This window comes from Anomaloglossus baeobatrachus, chromosome 6 (genome assembly GCF_048569485.1).
Source record: "Anomaloglossus baeobatrachus isolate aAnoBae1 chromosome 6, aAnoBae1.hap1, whole genome shotgun sequence".
NCBI classification, from domain to species: domain Eukaryota; kingdom Metazoa; phylum Chordata; class Amphibia; order Anura; family Aromobatidae; genus Anomaloglossus; species Anomaloglossus baeobatrachus.
The window spans coordinates 120,751,970-120,774,683 of record NC_134358.1 but is presented as its reverse complement, the minus strand read 5'-3'; the positions used below and the strand labels follow the sequence as shown (position 1 = coordinate 120,774,683).

General features: G+C 47.2%; 1 protein-coding gene across 1 annotated transcript in view; it reads right to left on the bottom strand.

Annotated features, from left to right (window-relative positions):
• Positions 1–21,708, bottom strand: part of VCPIP1 (valosin containing protein interacting protein 1) — a 28,404-nt gene extending 6,696 nt beyond the window's left edge. Inside the window, exons 1-2 of the mRNA XM_075353216.1 lie at positions 18,951–21,708; positions 11,780–11,866 (exon numbers count right to left, since the gene is read on the bottom strand). Of these exons, the coding sequence (XP_075209331.1) occupies positions 11,780–11,866; positions 18,951–21,594 (2,731 nt within the window). The 5' untranslated portion in view covers positions 21,595–21,708. The remainder of the gene's footprint in view (positions 1–11,779; positions 11,867–18,950) is intronic.
• Between the last annotated feature and the right edge of the window lie 1,006 nt (positions 21,709–22,714).

Genomic DNA, 22,714 nt, shown 5'->3' with positions numbered 1-22,714 from the left:
GTTCATAGTGTCATAAGCTAAAGGGTTATTCACATGTTCATAGATGGATATTATCAGATAGTGTTTGTAACATTGTTTGCTTATTAAAGATATTGAATTTGTTGCCTAGAAGACCGCCCATCTCTGCTATCTAGCCTGTAAGCCCTATGCTAAATATGGCCAGGATTAAGAAGCAAAACCACGATTAAAAACAGTGCATATAAAGCTCCACAGAAAAGATCTTGTAAGCACTGTCCAGCAGTGATCGGTCTCCATGGCTATGGATTATAAACAAAAGAGAAGTGATAAAATCTCAAGAATGGCTGAGAATTTTCATAAGCAGTAAATAGCAAAAATGCTTGTATTTACCAACACTATCTGACAATACCAGTTTAAGTTGGTAGTAACTAGGCATGAGAGGACACATGGATGTTCGGGTACGCCGGGATCATAATTAAAAGTTTCGTTCGGGATCCGGTCCTGACCTCGAACCCCATATAAGTCAATGGGGACCCGAACTTTGATGCTGTAAAATGATCATAGTAAGAGCTAGGGTCTGCAAAATGAAGCAAAATGAGGGTAAGAGAAGGACAATTGCCCTGCAAACAAGTGTGGATATATTATAATTGAAAATAAATGTGGGGTCCCCCCTATTTTTGATAGCCAGACAAAGTAAAGCAGCTAGCTGCAGCCCTCAAGTGTCTGCTTTACAAAAATGGAGGGGATCCCACACCGTTTTTTTTTTATTTTATTTATGATAATTAGCCACGGTTAAGCAAATAGCTGGGGGCTGTCATAAGGCTGGGAAGGCCCATGGTTATTTGGTCCTTCCCAGACTAAAAATAGCCCGCAGTTACCCCAGAAGTGGCAAATCCATTAGATGCGCCAATTCTGGCGCTTTGCCCGACTCTTACCGATTGCCCTGGTACAGTGGCAATTGAGGTAATATTTTTTGGGTTGATGTCAGCTGTGAATTGACCGCTGGCATCAAGCCCAGATGTTAGTAATGGAGAGGGCTTTATCAGACACCGCCATTATTAAAACCGTAAATATACGGTTAAAAAAACAAAATACACAGGAAAATAAAAGCAGTTTATTTGAATGAATATTCCCCCACACTCACTCATTCACCAATTTATTAATTTAAAAAAAATCCTCAAAGTTCCGACAATCCAATAGTAGCTCCAGAATTGAAGAAAGGAGGTGGCACTCACCAAGCAAAAATCTTCGTTTATTCATTAAAATATAGACATCAAAAGGCAGGGAGGGATGCGAGGTGCGTCAGAAGAGACTATGCCGGCCGTTTCGCGCTCACGGGCGCTTTGTTGGGTCCAGACGAAGCACCTGTGAGTGTGAAACCACCGCCATCGTCTGACGGACCCCGCATCCCTCCCTGCCTTTTGAGGTCAATATTTTTAAAGAATAAACAAATAATATTTTTACTTGGTGAGTGCCACCTCCTTTCTTCTTCTATTTCGGAATAATTATATGTGTTCCAATGGAGAGTGTTGCACCACAGGTGCTTTTTTTCAGTCTGTCATGACCTATTTGTTGCACTGCGTTACTTAAAAATGGATGAGGAGCAGTGAATGTGGTTTTAGTACCGGACTTCTTTCTTTGGATGAATTTTAATCCAATAGTAGTCCCACAACTAGAGATGGGAGAGCACTAAAATGCTCGGGTGCTGGTTACTCGAGTCAAACAGGTCAGACACTCTTCAAGGGCTCAACTCGAGTAACGAGTATTATGGATCTCACATACAGCCAGCCATATACAGTGCATATTCTGCGTGTTTGGGTGGGTGGGTGGGGGCAGGTTGGTTTGTTTTCTTTCTTGACACTACATCCAAAAACTTTCTATCCCCCGGCAGAGCCATTCAGACACTGCAAATGACTCGAACTGAGGTGGCGGCTCCCATCATTCAGTGAAGGAAGCCAGTTCTTTGTGTTCTTGTTTCACGGATGACGTGTCCAAGCAACCGCGATACTCGGCCGAGCACCGAGAGTAACTGAGTACCCATATGCTCTATCCAGTATCAAGCAGTGACAAACACGCTCACTCATCACTACACAGAACATCCATCGAATTTTATGGAGCCTGGTTCTAAAAATACAGCTCCATAGGTCACTCTCAGTCAGCAGCAGGCACGGAGTTTGTTGTGCGTGTGAGAAATTCCCTGCCTGACACTGATTGCGAGTGACCTATTGAACCTTTTTCTCCGAACGAGGCTTCATAGGATTCGATTGACATCATAGGACAATACACCATTGGATTACATCGGAACTTTGAGGATTTTTTTAATTAATATATTGGTGAACAAGGAATGTGGGGGAGGTCTTTGTTCAAATAAACTATTTTTTCCAGCGTGTGTGTTTTGTTTTCTTTTAACTGTATACTTACCAGGTTATTAATGGGAGTATTTGATAGATGCCTCCTCATTACTAACCCCTGGGCTTGATGTCAGCTGTCAATTCACAGCTGACATCAACCCCAAAAATATTACCCCAATTGCCACCACACCAGGGCACTCGGGAAGAGCGATGCAAATCACCAAAAATGGTTCATCTAATGAATGCACCACTTTAGGGATGGCTGGGGGTAGCTACTTTTAGTCTAGGCAGGACCAAATAATCATGGAACTTGCCAGCCTGATAATAGCAGCTCCGAGCTGTCTGCTTTACCTTGACTGGTTATCAAACAATAGGGAGGACCCCACAATGTTTTCTTAAATTATTTATAAATATTTTTAAAATACGGCGTGGAATCCCCTCTATTTTTAATAAACAGCTGAGGGCTGCAGCCTGCAGTTGTCTCCATAAACTTGGCTTGTCATCAAAAATAAGAGGGTTCCCACATTTTTTATTTTTTAGATTTATTTTGTTAGCAGCAGTGTCTAGGCATCTTCTTCATGCCGAAAGCTTGTTGATTGGCTGCACTGCATCCTTTTAACTAGCTTTATTCAGCAACACAGTACACAGACTTCCATGAAAAGTGGTTTTGTTGAGGGTAAGAATTGAGTAACCTGAAATACTTAATTCAGCCATTTCACATAAATATGTAGTTTAGCTGATGTAGCCTAACATACAAATTTATGAATGCTTTTGTTTTCTACTATAACACATATATAAATATATTCAGTGATTTTCCTTAGTACAAAATGCCAGCTGTAAACACTAATTCCGGGAAAAGTTTTGGGAGAGCCCATCCCACCCTGCTGATGTCTCCCCGACCTAGCCTGCTGAGCACTGGCAGTGACACGCGAGTTAACGTCTCGCCTCAGACACCAATGGACCTGAAACACCTGAAGCAGAGAGCGGCTGCCATTCTACCCATCATCTCAGAAGGCTTCTCTAAGTAAGCGCCTCAAACTGTTCACATGAAGCCTTATCACGCTTTGGCTCTTTATCAAGAGCAGATCACCAAGGTTTACGAGTCGGTCCTGGACGGACTAGCACCGACCAAGTATCCTCCGTCTCATCCAACATCTGAAAAAGAACCACAGACAATCTGTAGCAGATGTTTTTTGGTTATGTGCTGACCTCAAGATTAGATCTAGACTCAAGTTTCCTTGGTCAGGACAATGTGCCCTAATGAAAGAAATAATGCCAATCCTAATAGCCCCCGTAAATCATGGAGTTACCCTCGAACAGATAAAACAGGTATCCAAGGGTGGAGCCAGAGCCCGTAGAGCTGTGTCAAACAATGTCCTATTGGAAGACCCCCATGTATATATAGATGCAGTCCCAAGGGGGGTCCCAGACAATTAGGCACGAGAGCGTGACTAGCACGTACCTATATACTGTAGCGTGGAATGTGAAAAATCCCTGGGAAATTCCTCGATTTAACATAAAGGCAGACAGATAATCTTATTAAGGGGGGGGGGGGACTGTGAAGGTCTATGCTATGAATCAATTGTCCGATATAATAAGATGGTCTGTCTTTGTATAACCATTGCTTAAATGCTATTATGTATACTAAAGTGCACATCCTGGAATGTATTATTGAAACTAATTATGCTAAGATGAAAAATGCAGGCATTCAGGAGACCACCTCAAACTGGTCCCTTGAGTGTCAGCAACAAGCTACTGACGTACGAGTATAGACTTTTGCTTATCTCCAGGTGCCTTATCAAGGACAGTATAGTCATGTAGGAAACTCTAGCCAAATAAGGGAATAAGAGAAACCAAGTTAGATAATTGGTTAACAGCAATACAGATGTACTGATTGAACTGTATAACTGTGGTTTTTTTTTTACAATACACGGGTTAGAAGAGCACTGTGCTTCTCCCGGAGAGAGATATGACTCTGTGTGGTCATTTTTCCTGATTTATATACATCTGCGCAGATCTGATTTGGAATCCTCCTCTGTGACCCTGAGAGACCCCCTGGAGGTCTCCCCAAACAGTTTGAACCCCAGACACCAGGTGACTGGTACGAACCCTGAACTTTACTATTCGGGTTTTATCATCCCTAGTCATAACCCTTTAACAAAAGGAAATTCTGGATTGAGTTAACACAGCAATAAGATTACCTCCTACTACACCTGCATTTTGGTATGCAGATGAGGAAAAATGATGGCAGGATGATGGCGGATTCCACACCACTACATTCCCAATGCAAAAAAGAGAATTTTGTTTACTTACCGTAAATTCTTTTTCTTATAGTTCCGACATGGGAGACCCAAACCATGGGTGTATAGCTTCTGCCTCCGGAGGACACACAAAGTACTACACTCAAACGTGTAGCTCCTCCCTCCGGGCTATATACACCCCCTGGATGACAATCTAACCAGTTCAGTGCAAAAGCTGAAGGAGGACATCCACCCATAAGTAGAGATAGAGTAAAACTCGGAAAGACCGGAACTCTGTCTACTAACAACAGCCGGTGAAACACACGGAACAAAAAACTGCCAACAGGCAACAGGGAGGGTGCTGGGTCTCCCATGTCGGAACTATAAGAAAAAGAATTTACGGTAAGTAAACAAAATTCTCTTTTTCTTCATCGTTCCTTATGGGAGACCCAAACCATGGGACGTTCCAAAGCAGTCCATGGGTGGGAAATAAACCAAACTGAGAAGTAGGCAAAACCTAACTTCACAAATGGGCGACAGCCGCCTGAAGAATGCATCTGCCCAAGCTCGCATCTGCCGAAGCATGAGCATGCACTTGGTAGTGCTTCGAAAAAGTGTGCAGACTGGACCACGTGGCAGCCTGACAAACCTGCTGAGCCGTAGCCTGGTGCCTGAAAGCCCAGGAGGCACCGACAGCTCTGGTTGAGTGCGCCTTAATCCCTGGCGGAGGAGGCACCTGAGAACACTGGTAGGCATCAGTGATAGCCGACCTGATCCAACGAGCTAGGGTCGGTTTAGAAGCAGCGAGACCCTTGCGCTGACCAGTGGTTAGCACAAAAAGTGAGGTGCACCGCCTAAAAACGGCGGTGCGCGACACATAGATTTGGTGCGGGCGCTCCGAATCTAAGGAATGCAACGCCTTCTCAAAGCGATGCACAGGGGCCGGACAAAGAGAAGGCAATGAAATGTCCTGGTTAAGGTGGAAAGGAGACACCACCTTAGGGAGAAAGTCCGGAGTCGGACGAAGAACCACCTTGTCTTGGTGAAACACCAAAAAGGGGGATTCCGAAGAGAGCGCAGCCAAATCAGAAACTCTCCTGAGAGAAGTTATGGCTACTAGAAAAACAAGTTTCTGTGAAAGTCTAAACAAAGGAACCTCCCTGAGAGGCTCAAAGGGGGGTTTCTGTAAGGCCGTGAGGACCAGATTAAGGTCCCAGGGATCCAAGGGCCGCCGGTAAAGAGGAATGATGTGAGATGCGCCCTGCATGAAGGTGCGCACCTGAGCCAGTCGGGCGATACGCCGCTGGAACAATACCGACAGAGCCGACACCTGTCCCTTGAGGGAATTGAGGGACAGTCCTAGCTGTAGACCGGACTGTAGAAAAGACAGGATGGTCGGCAAGGAGAACGGCCAAGGAGCATGGTCGGAAGAGCGACACCAGGACAGGAAAATCCTCCAAGTCCTGTGGTAAATCTTGGCCGAGGAAGACTTCCGAGCCTGAGTCATAGTGGAGATGACCTCAGAGGGAATGCCTGAAGCCGTCAGGATCCAGGACTCAAGAGCCACGCCGTCAATCTGAGAGCCGCAGAATTCTGGCGGAAGAACGGACCTTGAGAGAGAAGGTCTGGGCGGTCCGGGAGGTGCCACGGCACCCCTACGGACAGACGGAGCAGGTCTGGGTACCAAGCTCGCCTGGGCCAGTCCGGAGCAATGATTATGACTCGACGGCCCTCCATTCCGATCTTGCGCAGAACCCTGGGCAAGAGAGCTAGAGGGGGAAACACATAGGCCAGACGGAACTGAGACCAATCTTGAACCAGTGCGTCCGCTGCGAAGGCCTGAGGATCGTGGGAGCGAGCCATGTAAACCGGAACCTTGTTGTTGTGCCGGGATGCCATTAGATCCACTTCCGGAGTGCCCCACTTGCGGCAGATTGATCTGAACACTGACGGATGCAGGGCCCACTCGCCGCTGTCCACGGTTTGACGGCTGAGATAATCGGCCTCCCAGTTTTCCACGCCTGGGATGTGGACTGCAGATATGGTGGACTTGGAGTCCTCCGTCCACTGGAGGATTCGTTGAACCTCCAACATCGCCAGACGGCTGTGAGTCCCGCCCTGGTGATTGATGTAGGCAACCGCTGTCGCGTTGTCCGACTGAACTCGAATGTGCGTGCCCGCCAACAGGTGGTGAAAGGCTAAAAGAGCTAGAAACACAGCTCTGATCTCCAGCACATTGATCGAGAGGGCTGATTCGGACGGAGTCCAAGTGCCCTGTGCTCGGTGATGGAGAAATACTGCTCCCCAACCGGAGAGGCTGGCATCCGTGGTGAGGATCACCCAGGACGGAGTCAGGAAGGAGCGTCCCTGAGACAGAGAGAGGGGCCGAAGCCACCACTGAAGGGAGCTCCTGGTCTGTGACGACAGAGCCACCAGCCTGTGCAAGGAAGAGATCCGCTTGTCCCAACAGCGGAGAATGTCCAGCTGCAGGGGACGCAGATGGAACTGGGCAAAGGGAACCGCTTCCATTGATGCCACCATCTGACCTAGCACCTGCATGAGGTGTCTGATGGAATGACGGCGGTGCCTCAGCAGAGAGCGCACCGCCAGACGAAGGGACTGCTGTTTGACTAAGGGCAACTTGACAAGTGCCGGCAGAGTCTCGAATTGCATCCCTAGGTAAAGAAGCACCTGGGTCGGGGTCAGAGTGGACTTGGGCAGGTTGACAAGCCACCCGAACTGAACGAGCGTGGCGAGAGTGAGTGAGACACTCTGCTGGCAGTCTGCACTGGATGAGGCCTTGACTAGAAGGTCGTCCAGGTAAGGAATCACTGCCAACCCCTGGAGGTGCAGAACCGCAACCACTGCTGCCATGACCTTGGTGAATACTCGAGGGGCCGTGGCTAAGCCGAAGGGGAGAGCCACGAATTGGAAATGTTCCTCTCCGATTGCAAAGCGTAGCCAACGCTGGTGTGAAACCGCAATAGGCACATGCAGATAGGCATCTCTGATGTCGATGGATGCCAGAAAATCTCCTTGGGTCATTGAGGCAATGACCGATCTCAGAGATTCCATGCGAAAGTGCCGCACCTGAACATGCTTGTTGAGAAGCTTGAGATCCAGGATGGGCCGGAAGGAACCGTCCTTCTTGGAGACTAGAAAGAGGTTGGAGTAGAAACCGCTGAACCGTTCCCGGGCGGTAACCGGAACAATTACACCGTTGGCCTGCAGGGATGCCACGGCCTGAGAGAAGGCGGCGGCTTTGGAGCAGGGGGGGGGGGGGGGTGGACAGAAAAAATCTGTTTGGCGGGCTGGAAGAAAATTCTATCCTGTAGCCGTGGGAGATGATATCTCGCACCCACTGATCGGAGATGTGTTGAAACCACACGTCGCCAAAGTGGGAGAGCCTGACACCGACCAAGGACGTTGCTGGCGCAGCCAGATAGTCAAGAGGAGGCTGCCTTAGTGGCAGCGGCTCCTCCGGTCTTTTGAGGACGCGGCTTCGCGCGCCAGTTGGGTTTACGATCCTTGGCTGCGGTAGTGGACGAGGCCGAGGGCTTAGAGGATGACCAGTTAGAGGAACGAAAGGAACGAAACCTCGATTGGTTCCTGCCCTGGACAGGTTTCCTGGTTTTAGTTTGTGGCAAGGAAGTACTCTTCCCGCCAGTAGCTTCCTTAATTATTTCATCCAGTTGTTCACCAAACAGCCGGGACCCAGCAAAAGGAAGACTCGCAAGGTACTTCTTAGAGGAAGCGTCTGCTTTCCACTCTCGAAGCCACAAGATCCTGCGGATCGCGAGGGAGTTAGCGGAGGCCACCGCCGTGCGGTGAGAAGCCTCCAGGATGGCAGACATGGCGTAGGATGAAAAAGCCGAAGCTTGAGAAGTTAAGGCATCCATCTCAGGCATAGAGTCCCTGGTGAGGGAATGTATCTCTGCCAGAGAGGCAGAGACTGCCTTAAGAGCCCACACTGCCGCAAAAGACGGGGAGAACGAGGCTCCTGCCGCCTCATATACAGACTTGGCCAGAAGGTCAACCTGGCGGTCAGTGGGATCCTTAAGAGAAGTGCCATCAGCCACAGCTACGACTGTGCGGGCTGAGATTCTGGACACCGGAGGGTCTACCTTTGGAGACTGGGCCCATTCCTTAACCACCTCTGGTGGAAAAGGAAAACGGTCATCAGAACTACGCTTCAGAAAACGTTTGTCAGGACAGGCCCTGGGCTTGGTAACAGTGGTCCGAAAACTGGAGTGGTTAAAAAAAATACTCCTAGCTCTCTTAGGTGAGGTAAACTGGTGTATCTCTACCAGAGAGGCTTGTTCCTCTGACTCTGGTGGATTGAGGTTCAGTACGGAGTTAATGGATGCAATCAAGTCACTAACATCCGCATCACCCTCAGACACGTCAATGGGGTACATAGAGGTAGCGTCTGAGCCCACAGTAAACGAATCCTCCTCGCCCTGCACCTCGGCTCGTGAATCAGAGCCGTGGGACGAGGAAGGAGAAGGGTCCCTGCGTCTCCGTTTAGGGGGACAGGGTCCTAGGACATGCTCTGAGAGCTCTTCAGAACTCGGAGCAGCAGAGGCACCCTGAGAAGAGGGCTGATGCATGGTCATCAGTGTCCGGGACAGCTGCCCCATGGAGTCGGCAAAAGACTGGGAAATAGCTTTGGAAAAGGATGCTACCCAAGCCGGGGGTTCAGCCACCGGGGCCGGAGCAGCCGGAGGGACCCCTGAGGAGGCTGCAGGCTGAGACACAACCATGTTCGCACAGGCATCACAATGTGGGTATGTGCTTGGCTCTGGCAGAATGAGCTTACATGCAGTGCATATAGCGTACATGTTTGCAGCCTTGCTCCGGGTGACAGACATGCTGCTGAGGTGGAAGCTCTGCAGTAAGAATACACTCGTATAGAATGTCCTGAGAGTGTATAATAAAGCCCACAACCAGAGGTTGTGGCTTACCAGACCGCTCTCTGTGTGCCCTCCGGATTCCACAGCTCGGACCCCCAGTAAAGCGTCAGCCTTCCTAGAAAGCAGCAGATTCAGCAGCCAGCGCCGATCAGTGTGATAAACGCTGAGAAAATGGCGCTGGGAGGAGGAGGGGGGGGTGGAGATTAGCCCAAGAGCGGGAAATCGGAGGGCTAAGGAGAGATGCAGGGGAGGGAAACATCTCCTCAGAGAGGAGTGTCCTCCCCTCTGCTGGATGGCCGGTGGGCGGCGCCACTCTATTCCCCTGCATGAATGACATGCAGAGGAAGATGAAACCGAAACTAGGCCCAAACAGAAGCCGGGGCCTAGATTTTAACATGCGGCCGACGAGCAGGCACCTTCGGCGCGGTTCTCAGGGGAAACCCCCAGAACCGGCCGGAATTTACAGTAAAGATAAAAAACATACTTTCCCCCTAATAAAAGTACCCGGGACCCCTGAAAAACGTCTCAATACTTAGCTTTTGAGACGCAGGGCCAGTCCCTGAGGGGGGTTAAACGCTCCTTCCAGCAGGAACCAGACAGGGCTGCGGATGGAGACCGGTCTCCTGCAAGCAGAGAGGACCGAGACGGCTCCCACTTCAAACCAGAGCCTCTCAGAGGATGTTGAAGGAGCACGGCATGTGAAGGCTCCAGCCTTATAAAGTCAACCTTAACAGCACCGCCGACACAGTGGGGTGAGAAGGGACATGCCGGGAGTCCAGACTGGACCCGCTTTTCTTCCATATCTTTAAAATCAAAAAATAAAAATGAAAAAAATCAGAGAATGCATGTGTGTGTGCTCTCCTGAACACAAAGCATTGAACTGGTTAGACTGTCATCCAGGGGGTGTATATAGCCCGGAGGGAGGAGCTACACGTTTGAGTGTAGTACTTTGTGTGTCCTCCGGAGGCAGAAGCTATACACCCATGGTTTGGGTCTCCCATAAGGAACGATGAAGAAACACATACTACACATGTTCTTTTCTTAAAACCTTAAAAGGGTTGTATGAGCTAAATACACAAATCTGCAGTTACTTTATGTGACTGCAGACGTCTGAATCCTCACAATGGATGCACTGCGAGGATTTGCTGATGTTAGTGCCAGGAATAGTGGTCACATGGCCACAAGTATGCGATATGGGGGGAGAAGTCTGAAGCCGATCTAGGGATTTTCTGCCACAAATTTGCATCTTGAACTTTTTGGAGATCTACATGTAAATCAGCAGCTTTAAATCCACCATGGTTTCCCAAGCACAATGTGCCAAGATAAGTCACTTATGTGGTCTTCAAATCTGCGGATGACAATGTGGATTTCCCATTAACGGCATTGTGTCGAGTTTTCACACAGATTTCGGCACAAAATACACAATGAAATCTGAGTGAAAAACACCAAGTGCAAACATCCTGAACCTCAACAATAAACTGCAACAAGGTATAAAGAATGCTGTGATTTACACCAAGCTCTGATGCAAATTACCAGGGTTGTATTTAACTGAAAGGAAACAGTCTCTGATGCAGTCCACTGAGCCAATCTCAGACCGGTCAGTAATCGCCTGCATAACATCAGATCTCCATTCATTCTTATTTTTGTAAGCTCTGTAATAAAGAATGTCAGGTCTTAAAGGGAACCTGTCAGCAGATGTGGGGCCTATACGCTGTGGCAACAACCAGTAGGCTCTTACATACAGCATTCAAACATGCTGTATATAAGAGTCCAGGCCGCTGTGTAGAACGTAAAAATCACTTTATAATACCTAAATGGTCGCTGCGGTGGAGTTGGGTAATATGGGCGTCTGTTCTCCGCCGCCTCCTCTTTCGGCCATCTTTGTCTTCTTTCTGAAGCCTGTGTGCATGACACGTCTATGTCATCCACACTCACCGGTTCTGCACAGGCACACTACAATACTTTGGTCTGCCCTGCCCAGGGCAGATCAAAGTGTGCCTGTGCAGGATCTCAGTGCCGGCGAGCGTGTATGACGTAGGACGCGTCATGCACACAGGCTTCAGAAGAAGGACGAGAAAGATGTCCGAAAGAGGAGGCGCCGGCACCGGAGAACGGAGACACCCATATGACCCAACTCCATCGCAGCGACCGTTTGAGTATTATGAAGTGATTTTTATGTTCTACACAGCGGCCTGGGCTCTTATATACAGCATGTTAGCATGCTGTATATATAAGAGCCCACTGGTGGTGGCCGCGGCTTATAGGCCCCAAAAACTGGTGACAGGTTCCCTTTAAAATTCCTTTAACAAGGTCTCACCCATGTTTTTCTTCATGATATTGTAAAAGACGCCACCCTGCTGGAACAGATGAGGAAGGCCTCTAGCGTAGGACCAAACATCTTCTCCTGTAAGACAAAATACACACAAATTCAGATAAGTGAGAAACTCAAAAATAAGACAGTCTAATCTGCTTTTCATTAGGAAGTCTAGAGCATCATACATAATACATCATTCTGCCATTCATCATCGGATCCTGTGCCATTACCCCGGTGGTTTGTGACGCTATGAACTTCCTGCCCCTCCAGGAGGCCATAAAATGCCATAATTGAAGCCGCTCTCTACAGTATCACCTCCATTAGTGCAATGTGAAAAGGAATTAAGAGTCACAATGTAGACAAAGGAGAAGAATCATTGTGCATCCGCCTTTGTCATCTACTCAGTACCAAGATTGCCAAAAGGTAACACCATTTACTGCAATAAGAAGAAAAAACTGAAAGTGGATAATGCAAATTATGGTGATAAGATTGAATAGGCACAGAAGCTGCAAAGTCATCCTGAGGACTCCTAATGGACAGGGGAAATAAGGAACTGCACAATTAGTGTAAAAGGAGGTCACCAAGTGAGGAGGGGGCTCACAGACCGGCTCGGGACGCTGAGGCATTACAGACAGAAACTTATCCGACGGCCACTTAGAAAACTTCATAGGGAAATGAGATGAATCCTCTTATTCTAATGAAACACAACCAGCAGCTTTCCGAAAAGTAAAATGAAAGAAATACAGATGAACAAGGCGAAGGGACCGCCAAAGTCACCGACTGCTAATCACGTCCCAACATCTGCTCTCATGAGTCGGAGTAGATAACAGACTGTTTGCATTATATAGTATCATCCACTGTGGACGCCCACTGCAAAACTCCTCCACGTAGCCTGTTACACCAGTGCTGTGTATAGCCTTCACATATAGCCTGTCGTACAATGGGAATACAGGTGGTTCTAGACTTCTATAGACTCAGATTTCTCACTGTGAGCCCTTCTGTTAGAGAATAGAGAAGAAAACAACACAGCATGGGAAATCCAGCCCTGAAAGTGTAGTTAGGACAGACACCTACCGGGCCGACACTGGGATCCAACGTATGATGGGTCTAGGCTGCATCGTGGGACCAATGTGAACAGACACCATAAGGGAGATGTGATATATTACATATATTTCTATTAATACTGAGGTGTGTAAAGGATGCCTTCCCTACAAAAGTGACATGGATGAAGAAAGGTTCTTCATTTTTAAATAAAATGTATATAAATATACATATACATATATATATATATATATATATATATATATATATATATATATATATACATACATACATACATACATACATACATACATACGTATATGCCATGAGGATGTAGACCAGCTCATCCATGACAGCTCTGTATGAATAATTCCTCCTATTATCCTGAATATTGCTTGCACGGATCCAGACAGGGAGTAGGTCTTGAACAATGCGGAAAAGGAAAAGGGATCCAGAAAATATCAAGAGGTCCGGTTGGCATAAAACTATGGATTTATTGGTAGAAAAATTAAAAAATATAACAAAGCTGTGAATAATACGTTGCAGGAAATAGTGCATTACGGACAATGCGAGAGTGTTGGCTTGGACCATGAAAAAGGCGGTTTATACTGCTGAAACGTGTTGTCCGTAACGCACTATTTCCTACAACTTATTATTCACAGCTTTGTTATATTCTTTTATTTTCCTACCAATAAATCCATAGTTTTATGCCAACCGGACCTCTTGATATTTGATGGATCTCTCGCTCATTATATATATATATATATATATATATATATATATATATATATATATATATATATATATATATATATATATATATATATATATATATTTTGCTTTTTTTTACTATGACACAATCTGTTTTGCAAAAAAAATAAATAGCAATCTTTCAGACCTGCCAACGGGACTATTCTAGACTTCTTATTGTTTCAGGAAATCTACATGTACAATAGCAGCAATATCTTTTGTATTGAAGTGTCTAATATGTGTATGCAAGGGTCATCGTGAAGGGAGGGGAAGCAGGGTAAGCTGTGATATCGCTTATTTTGATTGGTGGTTCCTGTGTTACTTTGCAAAGAGCTGTTACCTGTCATTGCACCTCTGATGATAAAGAGACTGCTGAAAGCTCTTCCTATTAGTAGTATAAAAAAAAAAAAAATCCCACTGGCCAGTATTAATATTGACTGTATTAAATGTGTTTATAAATTCATGCCAGTCCTGTAGTGATAGTACAGAAACTCATTTTTCACTGATTTTAGGGGGAGGCTGCAGAATTCTAACGTTCCAAAGTTCCCTGAATGTTGGGGGGGCGGGTTATGCTACGGATTTCAGTAGAGTCAACATTAAAATAGAGTAGTGTACAGTGACCCAATGTGATCTCCGCTGTGTTAATATCACCTCTTATCATGTGTTCCTTATCCCAGACACAAACATAGTCAGATGTTATTTTATGCATAGAGGTTTTCTATTTATCCCTGAGGTAGGGAAAAAAAAACCCAGCAGACTTTACTTTCTAATCTTGAACAACACTTTAAAGAGATATTTTGTTCTTAAGTTTTCAATTTTCCATAAGATAGGTGATAACAGCTAACTCAGAAGGGGAGTCGCACGTCCTTCATTTGTGACCACTCTTCCAAAAGTCTCAGCTAATTTAGACAAGCTCCAATAATTCGGAAACAAGAGTTTGTAGGAACGCTCATTCTAAACAATTGGCCCTTCTAAACCATCAACTGACAAATGAGCAAAACCGTTATCATACGGACAAAAAAACAGTAAAACGCACCGATTGGCTTGTGTATAGCAAATTTGTGGTCACTTAGTGACCCGGACAGGCCCATCTAAGGGTATGTGCCCACAATCAGTGTTTGCGGCGTTTTGGACACAGCATGCTTCAGCTGCGTCCAAAACGCAGCGTTTTACAGTACAAGCTCAGTTAATGGGATTTTTTGTAATCCCGTGCCCACTGCGCTGTTTTTTTTTTTTAAGTAGCAAACACTGACTGACCTGCGGAGTGTCTTTCCAAGCCGCAGCATGTCAATTTTTTGCTGCGGAATTACATGTGTCCTCCGTAGGGAGAACACAGCGAGAGACTGCAGCGCCTTGAACCCTGACCTGCGGAGGAGACTCGCGGCCCCGCAGGTCAGGACCTGCTATATTCAGGACGCAGTGAGTCCTGATTGTGGGCACATACCCTAAAAGGGACCCTATAGGACTGATGGAGACCACCATGACTGAATGGAGCAGCATTCTCACGGACCCACGTTTGGTGTTTTGTTGGAGTCTTTGTAGCAAGAACCCCACCGATCTAGTAAAGATCATCTATCCCATCGATGCTTGATGGAACCAAAATACACTTTTTCCCAGAGCAGAGAACAACAGAAGAGCAGCTTTCACTCAGGAAAACTGCAGACATACTTTGCTACCAGAGACATCTCACGAGTAATAAGCATCCGTGTCAAGTGTCACTGATGCCCCCTTAAAAAGGCCCAGCTTCATTGCAAGTCTGGTCCAAACTTCAGGGTTGTGGGATTGCAGCAACCAAAGTGGGATCCCATAACCCTAGCATCCCCTCCTTGCTGTTAGATATTTCACGTGTTACCACGAGATCTGCACTAATCCAGCACTGCCAGGCACTTAAGTGGGTACCGAACATTAACAGCTCCACTGATGTCATCTTTTGGTCAGCACTAACAAAAGAACGCAGCAGCCCTGGGTCAGTGCACTAAGCAAAATATCAAGATAGCAGGTGAAATCTTGTTCGTTCAAAAGAGGATGACCACCGATGGTTGTGGGTTTCCAAAAACCAAAAATTCACACCTGACTCTTACTCCAAAGTTGGTTATTTTAAGGGGGTACTGTGACCACATGAGGTAATGGGTGCTACTTGGAATGATCACCTTATTGAGGCTGCTTACTCCCTTGTTAAATGAAGAGGGCAGCCTTAGACTGGTGATGGGGGTTTCAGCATTTTGGCAACAATTTCAGGGCCCACCTAACGACTGCAATATTGCTCATTAATCGGCTAGCACTGGTACGTCTACACAGGTCAATGATCAGAACTGTATGATTAGGGGATATTCTACATTTTTCTGGTAACAAGTCCTCCTTAAAATCAAGACCTCTGCACGGCCCCTTCCAAGACTGAGCACTGATTTTTCTACTGCCCCATCATGTGACCAGGGAAAATTCATGAATCTTAAAAATAATAGCTTAACGCAAAAGCGTGAGCAGCCACTTAAACTCATGAAGATATACTGCCCTCCTCTAAAATGTGGATAGAGCCCAAGCCACACTATGAAATAACAATTTCAGGCTTCTGCGGTCCTGTGACATCCAGACATGGCCTTCAGAACAGACACCAACTATCGGAGAGTGAAGAATGGAAGCACGGTCTGATAGAGCGCTAAGGAGGCCACAGTATTAGATTCATTTTTGTAGAATATATTGTTTTCTATCAGCCACCATGGCTCATAGAAAACAATAAATTCTACAAAAATTAATCCAATACTGTGGCCTCCTTAGCGCTCTATCAGACAGTGCTTCCATTCTTCACTGCTGATTTTCCCCTCTGTGGGTTCACAGCAAGAGCTGCTTGGTATGGAGGTCAGATTACCAGAGACACCCAGTGATCTGTCACTTGACCAGCTTTCCAGGAACTCGCTTCCCTGGATGGATATCGTGGGCTAACAGGTTAGAAGATTACAGACACCACACTCCCGTCTTATACCGTGGTTGTGCGAGGGCTGCACAACCACATCAGGTGAGCAGATTTTTTTTCTCCTCCTCACCGCTATATCCCAGACCCTTCACATGTGCTCCTTTAAATTCTTTATTCACCAACTATCGGAGGCCTGTGCTGGATCCATCGGGATGACAGGAGGGAGAGTATACCTGCTTTGTCATGTTATAACAAACCATGCCAACAAAAAAATAAATAAATAAATAATGCTGGACAATCCATTTGAAAGGTGTACTCTTCTTAAGAGGGATGGTCCGAAGGCCAAAGTAATTTTCATTCGAAATCCCTATTTGGTGAGTATAACCTAAACTATTTTCTAATCTAATTGAATTAAAAATTCCCTAATTATCCTAACTTATAGTATCTTTTCCCCTACTTCCTGTCTGATGCTTCATTTGAGAACCCCAGTGTATGCTGGAATATTCAAACAAAGCGTCACCAGGGGGTAGAGGCTGCAGTCACTGATCTGCACAACGACAGCACATTCTCTGAGCTGAAACCAGCAACAGATCAGCAGTAACCAGCTGAAAACAGTTGTCTCAGAATACCCAGTGTGCAGAGATCAGTGACATTTTGAGAGGCGGTGCTGGTCTCTGCACTCTGGGTATGCTGACACCACTCTGTTGCCAGCTCGTTACTGCTAATCTGAGCTGGCAATAGAGCATGCTGTTGTTGTGCATAGCACACAGTGCGCTGGTAGTAGCCCAACCCATGATACGAGCGTTACTGATGACGCTTTGTTTCAAAGGGCGGGGGGGGGGGGGGGGGGGCAGAGACTGCGGCAGTAATTGCAGCCTCTGCCCCTGATGTCACCTCATTTGAGTATCCCAGCATTCACTGGGATTCTCAAACAAGGTGTCATCAAAACGGAAATTGGAAAAAAATAGAATAGCAAAGTAGTTAGGCAAGGATAGGAATTTTTTTTTAAAGCAAACATTAGAAAATAGTTTAGACTAGATAGATTGGGATTTAGAATGAATATTACTTTGCCGTCAAACCTGGCTGTCACCTGCTTCTTCCCCTATAAGCTGTGGCCACCACTAATAAGCCCTTGCCAATCTGTATAACATAAAAAAAACTCCTTTATTATACTCACATAGGGGGCAGACCGGTCCAGTGGGTGTCACTGGTCTCGGTCCGGCGCCTCCTCTCTGCCGTGATCACCGTCCTCCTCAGCCCCATATGAATAACACGTCCTACGTCATACACACTGGCCGGCATTGCGGTCCTGCGCAGGCACACTTTGATCAGCCCTAGTGAGGGCAGATCAAAGTACTGCAGTGCGGATGTGCAGGCAGTCTTTGACCTTTGCTCGCGCCTGCGCATTACAGTACTTTGATCTGTCCTCAGCAGATCAAAATGCGCCTGCGCAGGACTGCAATATGCCGGCCTGTGAGGATGACGTAGGACGCATCATACACACAGGGCTGAGAGGAAGGGGGGACTGCGATCGCAGCAGAGAGGAGGCGCCAGATGTTATACAGAGCGGTCTGGGCTCTTATATACAGCATTCTAGAATACTGTATATAAGATCACTGGTGGTGGCCGCAGCTGCAAAGGGACAAATCTCGTGACAGGTTCCCACTACCATGAAAGTTTTTATTGCCTAAACTTATATAAATGTAATTGTTTGTAGAGTAAGTGCAGTATTCTTCTCACCAGTTGCCATCTTTCAGTTTCTAGCACAGCTCCAGTCGACTTCCATTCCGACTTGCCATATCACACTGGGGTCTTCTTGTGAGCCGAAAGTTGATTTTACAATGCAAGTCTATGGAGCGTTAGAACAAGGCTCCATAGACTTACAGTATAAAAGCTACCTGCTCACAAAACCCCAGTGTGTCTGGTAAGTCAGAACAGAAGTCATTTGACCCTGAAGAGGTCTGGTTGCGGTGCTGGAAAACTGGAAATACTGTGATCGGTGAGTATATTACCACACTGACCCTACATACTATACATTTACACAGGTTTAACCAATAGCATACGTTTTGAGGGAGTGCTCTATTAATAAATTAGTTGCGATTTTATATCAGTTGGCAGCGGTGGGGAAAAAAAAAAAAAAAACCGCAGCTCATATTTAATTCCTCAACAATGCATACTTCACTTGGAAACACGAAAGCAGATCCTCTGTCCTAAAACAAAGTAAGAGGAAATGCCTCAGCCAAAATAGAAAGCTAGAGCCGAGAAGCAAACCCATGAACTTATGTAGGACCCTCGGCTGTGGCTGGTAAAGGATCTGAGCTAAAGCCAGAGAACGTAGGGTGCATTTCAGGCGATGGCAGCGGGGAGACGTAACACTGCACATCTAACATGTCCTGTACAAGAAAGTACCCAGATATCACAGAGAAACGTGAAAAGGGGTAAATCATGCAAGAAAACCTTACATTTCCTTACCCATAAGGGTTGCCAGCAAACACAAGGAGTACATCTCCTTATCAATCTGGTCTTGAAGCTCCTTAGAAACAGACTTCACAGACACAGCCGAATCCTCCTCGGTGACAGAATGGGCCGAGTGCGCAGATGTGTGCTGGACAGGTTTTTCTTTGGCCTTTAATATCTCCACGGTCACTCTGTCGCCATGTTGTAGAGGCACAGGTTCGTTCTCCATGCCATCCGTTGGAGGTAGAAGCTCCTTTGGAGGAAACCCATAGCGAATGCTCTGTAAATAAGGAGGGATGTCCAACTCTTTGGCTATCCCTTCCTGCAGCTCGGCGAACGTTGTTGAGAACTTTAGGGTAAGCATCGCCTGGCGGCCATCATTGGTGGTGATACGGATTTTCTTTTCTTTGGAGGAGGTTGGGGAGTAAGGCGTTCTTGTGGGGGTTGAAGGCCCTGATGTAGGACTATCTCTGACCGCTCCAGGAGAGGATGATCTTACTTGTCCTTTCTGTTCCTGTTTAATCTTGTCGGATTTGCGTTTTTGCATTACAGACGCTTGTTCTGAAATATTTTGTTGAATTTTCCTTTCGGTTTTGCTCATGTTTAACTCTTCTTTGTGCAAAGTTTTGGCCTTTTGACCAGTAATAATTATTTTTGTTGGTAACTGGGATTCCGCATCCAGTTCCGGTTTGATATCTTCCATCCGCTGAACGTGAGCCCCGTCTATAGCCACAGGGGTGTAGTCGTCAGGATTCTTCTTGGCCGTCTGGTGTAATATTGTGTTCACCACCTTCTGTACAAGAATTTCGCTGCCGAACTCCCCTGGGAAGTGCTTAGTGACTAGTTTCATTGCAACATCATAGACATTACTGTTCAAGCTGGCGTCACTTTCATACTGGAACCAGTAGACCGTTTCACGTACGACTCTTCCACCCCACTCTAGTGTTATAGGGAAGGCTTCGGGCAAGTTGTCATATTCCTTACCATCCCAATAATGTTTAAAGCCACAACCACATTTGCCCCCGTAAGACCTAGTGTTAGTTCTGTCTCCATCCAGATACACGGTGGATGAATCACTCCTCACTCTGCGCACGGAGTTCCCTCGACACCAATTGCAACTGGTTAAATTGCTCAAGGTAAAGTCAGGTACTAAAAGATCATTTACGGCATCATAAGAGCAAACAATGTTATTTAGAGGAAAACTGTAATTCTTATCTGGCTTCAAATGGCCATGTGTGGTCTTGGCCAGGTTATAGAGCTTGCCACCCGGTGCCAGCCACTCTGGAGGAACCAGTAGTTCTGATAGTGCCCCACATATGAGGCATTTGTGAAGGCGATTTTCCAGCACTGCCTTCTTTGCGGCAGCGGTGACTTCTTCAGGTTGGATGCCAATGACTCCAGTCCGTCTGTAGAAATATTGGTGCACGTCAGCTACCAAACTGGGGTGGATGCCGTGCTTGTCCATGAACACCTCCTCCATAGCAGCAACCAGTCGCAGTAGATACTTGTCTTGTAGACTCCTGTCTCCTCCAATAACACAACTCCCATCCTCCTCCAACTTTACATATTTTCGGATTAAATCCTGTGGCACCCCCCATGCTTTGGGGAGCAATTTTAAGGGTAACTTTGGCAATGGACCGCCTTTGATACCAACTAAAGGGATGTAATGATTGCGTCCGGAGCTGCTCCAGGCGATGCAGATTGGCTTGTTCAGGTGCCCGTCTTTGCCTTTGCAATTTTCCACCGGGATTAATCCAGGAAGGAAAGTGGCCGAATAATCCCCAGAACTGCGCATGCCGCTCAAGGAGTCCAGCAATATAATGGGTCGATGAAGGACATTGGCAAGTCCAAATATGTGGATGTTACGTAAACCTAGAGGGACGCCTTCTGGGGGCACGAACAATGGATCACATTCGTTTATGATGTCTTCCCATTCGGCCACGTCAATGAAGTCATGGAAGAGGGCTTTGTATCGGTCCAGGTTTTCCTTCAGGTGTTTCTTCAGATTCTCCCGTAAGGCGTGCCAGAAGAGCTCCCTGCCCACCAGCGCCCGGGACACGGCGTGCACCAGGCAGTGGCCGTCGCCATCGACGTGCACGGGGATGAAGCAGTCCAGGTTGCAGTTGGCCCTCTTGATGTCCTCCAGGGTGTCGTGCAGGTAGAGCAGGCTTCCGGAGCGGTCCTTCCCATAACCCACCGTGTCCACATGCTCTGGCTCGATCAGGAAGGCCCGGTCCCCCAGCAGGGCGCAGTCAAACACGTCCCCCTGGTTCATGTCCCGCAGTAGCTTGGCCTTGCCCGTCTGCTTGTCCATGCCATAGCGGGCCAGGATGGGGGCCAGCAGCTTGCAGTGGTAGTTGGACAGCCCCATGACTTTTACCATGTCAGTGTTCCTCCGGGGGGTCCCTGCCACCCCCAGCAGGGCGTTCCTCAGCAGGTTGTGGAGCACCACGTCCGGCTCCGTCACCTCCTCCACCTCCAGCAGCTGCCTCTGCTCATGTCTCTGGCCGCAGTCGGTGCACTCGATACTGGCGGAGCCCTGAGCCGGGAAGAAGAGCCGGGCCCTGCACTTGGGCTCCGGACAGGTCCCTGAAAAGATGCGGCGATCTCTCCTCCTCTGCTGCGCCTGCGCCGGGGACTGAGGCGGCTGCTGAGACATGGCTGCACCCCGCTCACCGCTGGCTCATCCTCCGGCGGCCCCTCCACAAGCAACGGTCTCCAATGCGGAAGCACTACCCCCGATCACCGCCAGCTAAAGCTCCGCCCCTTCTGCGTCGGAGCCGTTGACAGACGTAACTGCCCCTTTTACCAGAAACCACGCCCATTTCCCGCGCCGAGCATCACGGTGGTTGTAGTTTTACATTTGCCTCTACGCCACGTATTGAGCAGTCGGGGAAATACAACATCCAGGATGCACCGCGAGGCACACCCGGAAGTGGCGATGAGTCGCTGCCCGTGGACGTGTAGGCAATGTGCTGCTTCTGATAGGCTGTGCAGGGGCTGGATGACAGCGGGGGAGGGGCCCCGGACTCCTGTTATTGTTTCTGCTTGGCGCGGCTGTGTCATCTACAGGTGCTGTCTGGCTGATGCGGCCTCGGGCAGAGTTCACACAGTGCAAAGTGCACCAAGGTTTACAGATCGTTCTCAGCGATTGTCATAGGCCTCATCCATCTTCACTGAAATTGGTGCGAATGCTTTATGGGGGATTTCCACCCTGCAGAATACGGTGTACACATGTGTGACTCAGCGATCTGAGTGATGTTGGGCGATGTTCACACGCGGATTTTTTGTGCTCTGTTTGCATTTCTTTTTCAATGGTTTTATGCAACTAAATGCAAAAAAGATGCTTTTTACAGAACCGGCAAAACAGGTGACATCAGTATTCTCATGCACACAGGCATACTCTTTACTGACTGACATGGAAAACTGCTGTGTTTTTGAATGAAGCAGCATGTCAACTCTTTCAGCTTTTTTGCTGTTTTTTTTTCACCATTGAGAGCAATGAAAAAATTCAAAACCACAGCTGCGTTTTTTGCTATGGTTTTGTAGGTTTGTGGTGAATGAAACTGTTTATACATATACTATAGACAAATGACAGAGCAAAAATGCAACAAAAAAAGCATAAAAAATGCAGAAGAAAACTGCGATGTGTGAACATAGCCATCTGGAGGAATGGGTCAGGTGCTGTAGAATGCGCAGTGTGTGATAACATCTCCTCTCTGCATTAGGCTACTTTCACACTTGCGTTGGACGGCTTCCGTAGCACTGCGTTGTGTGAC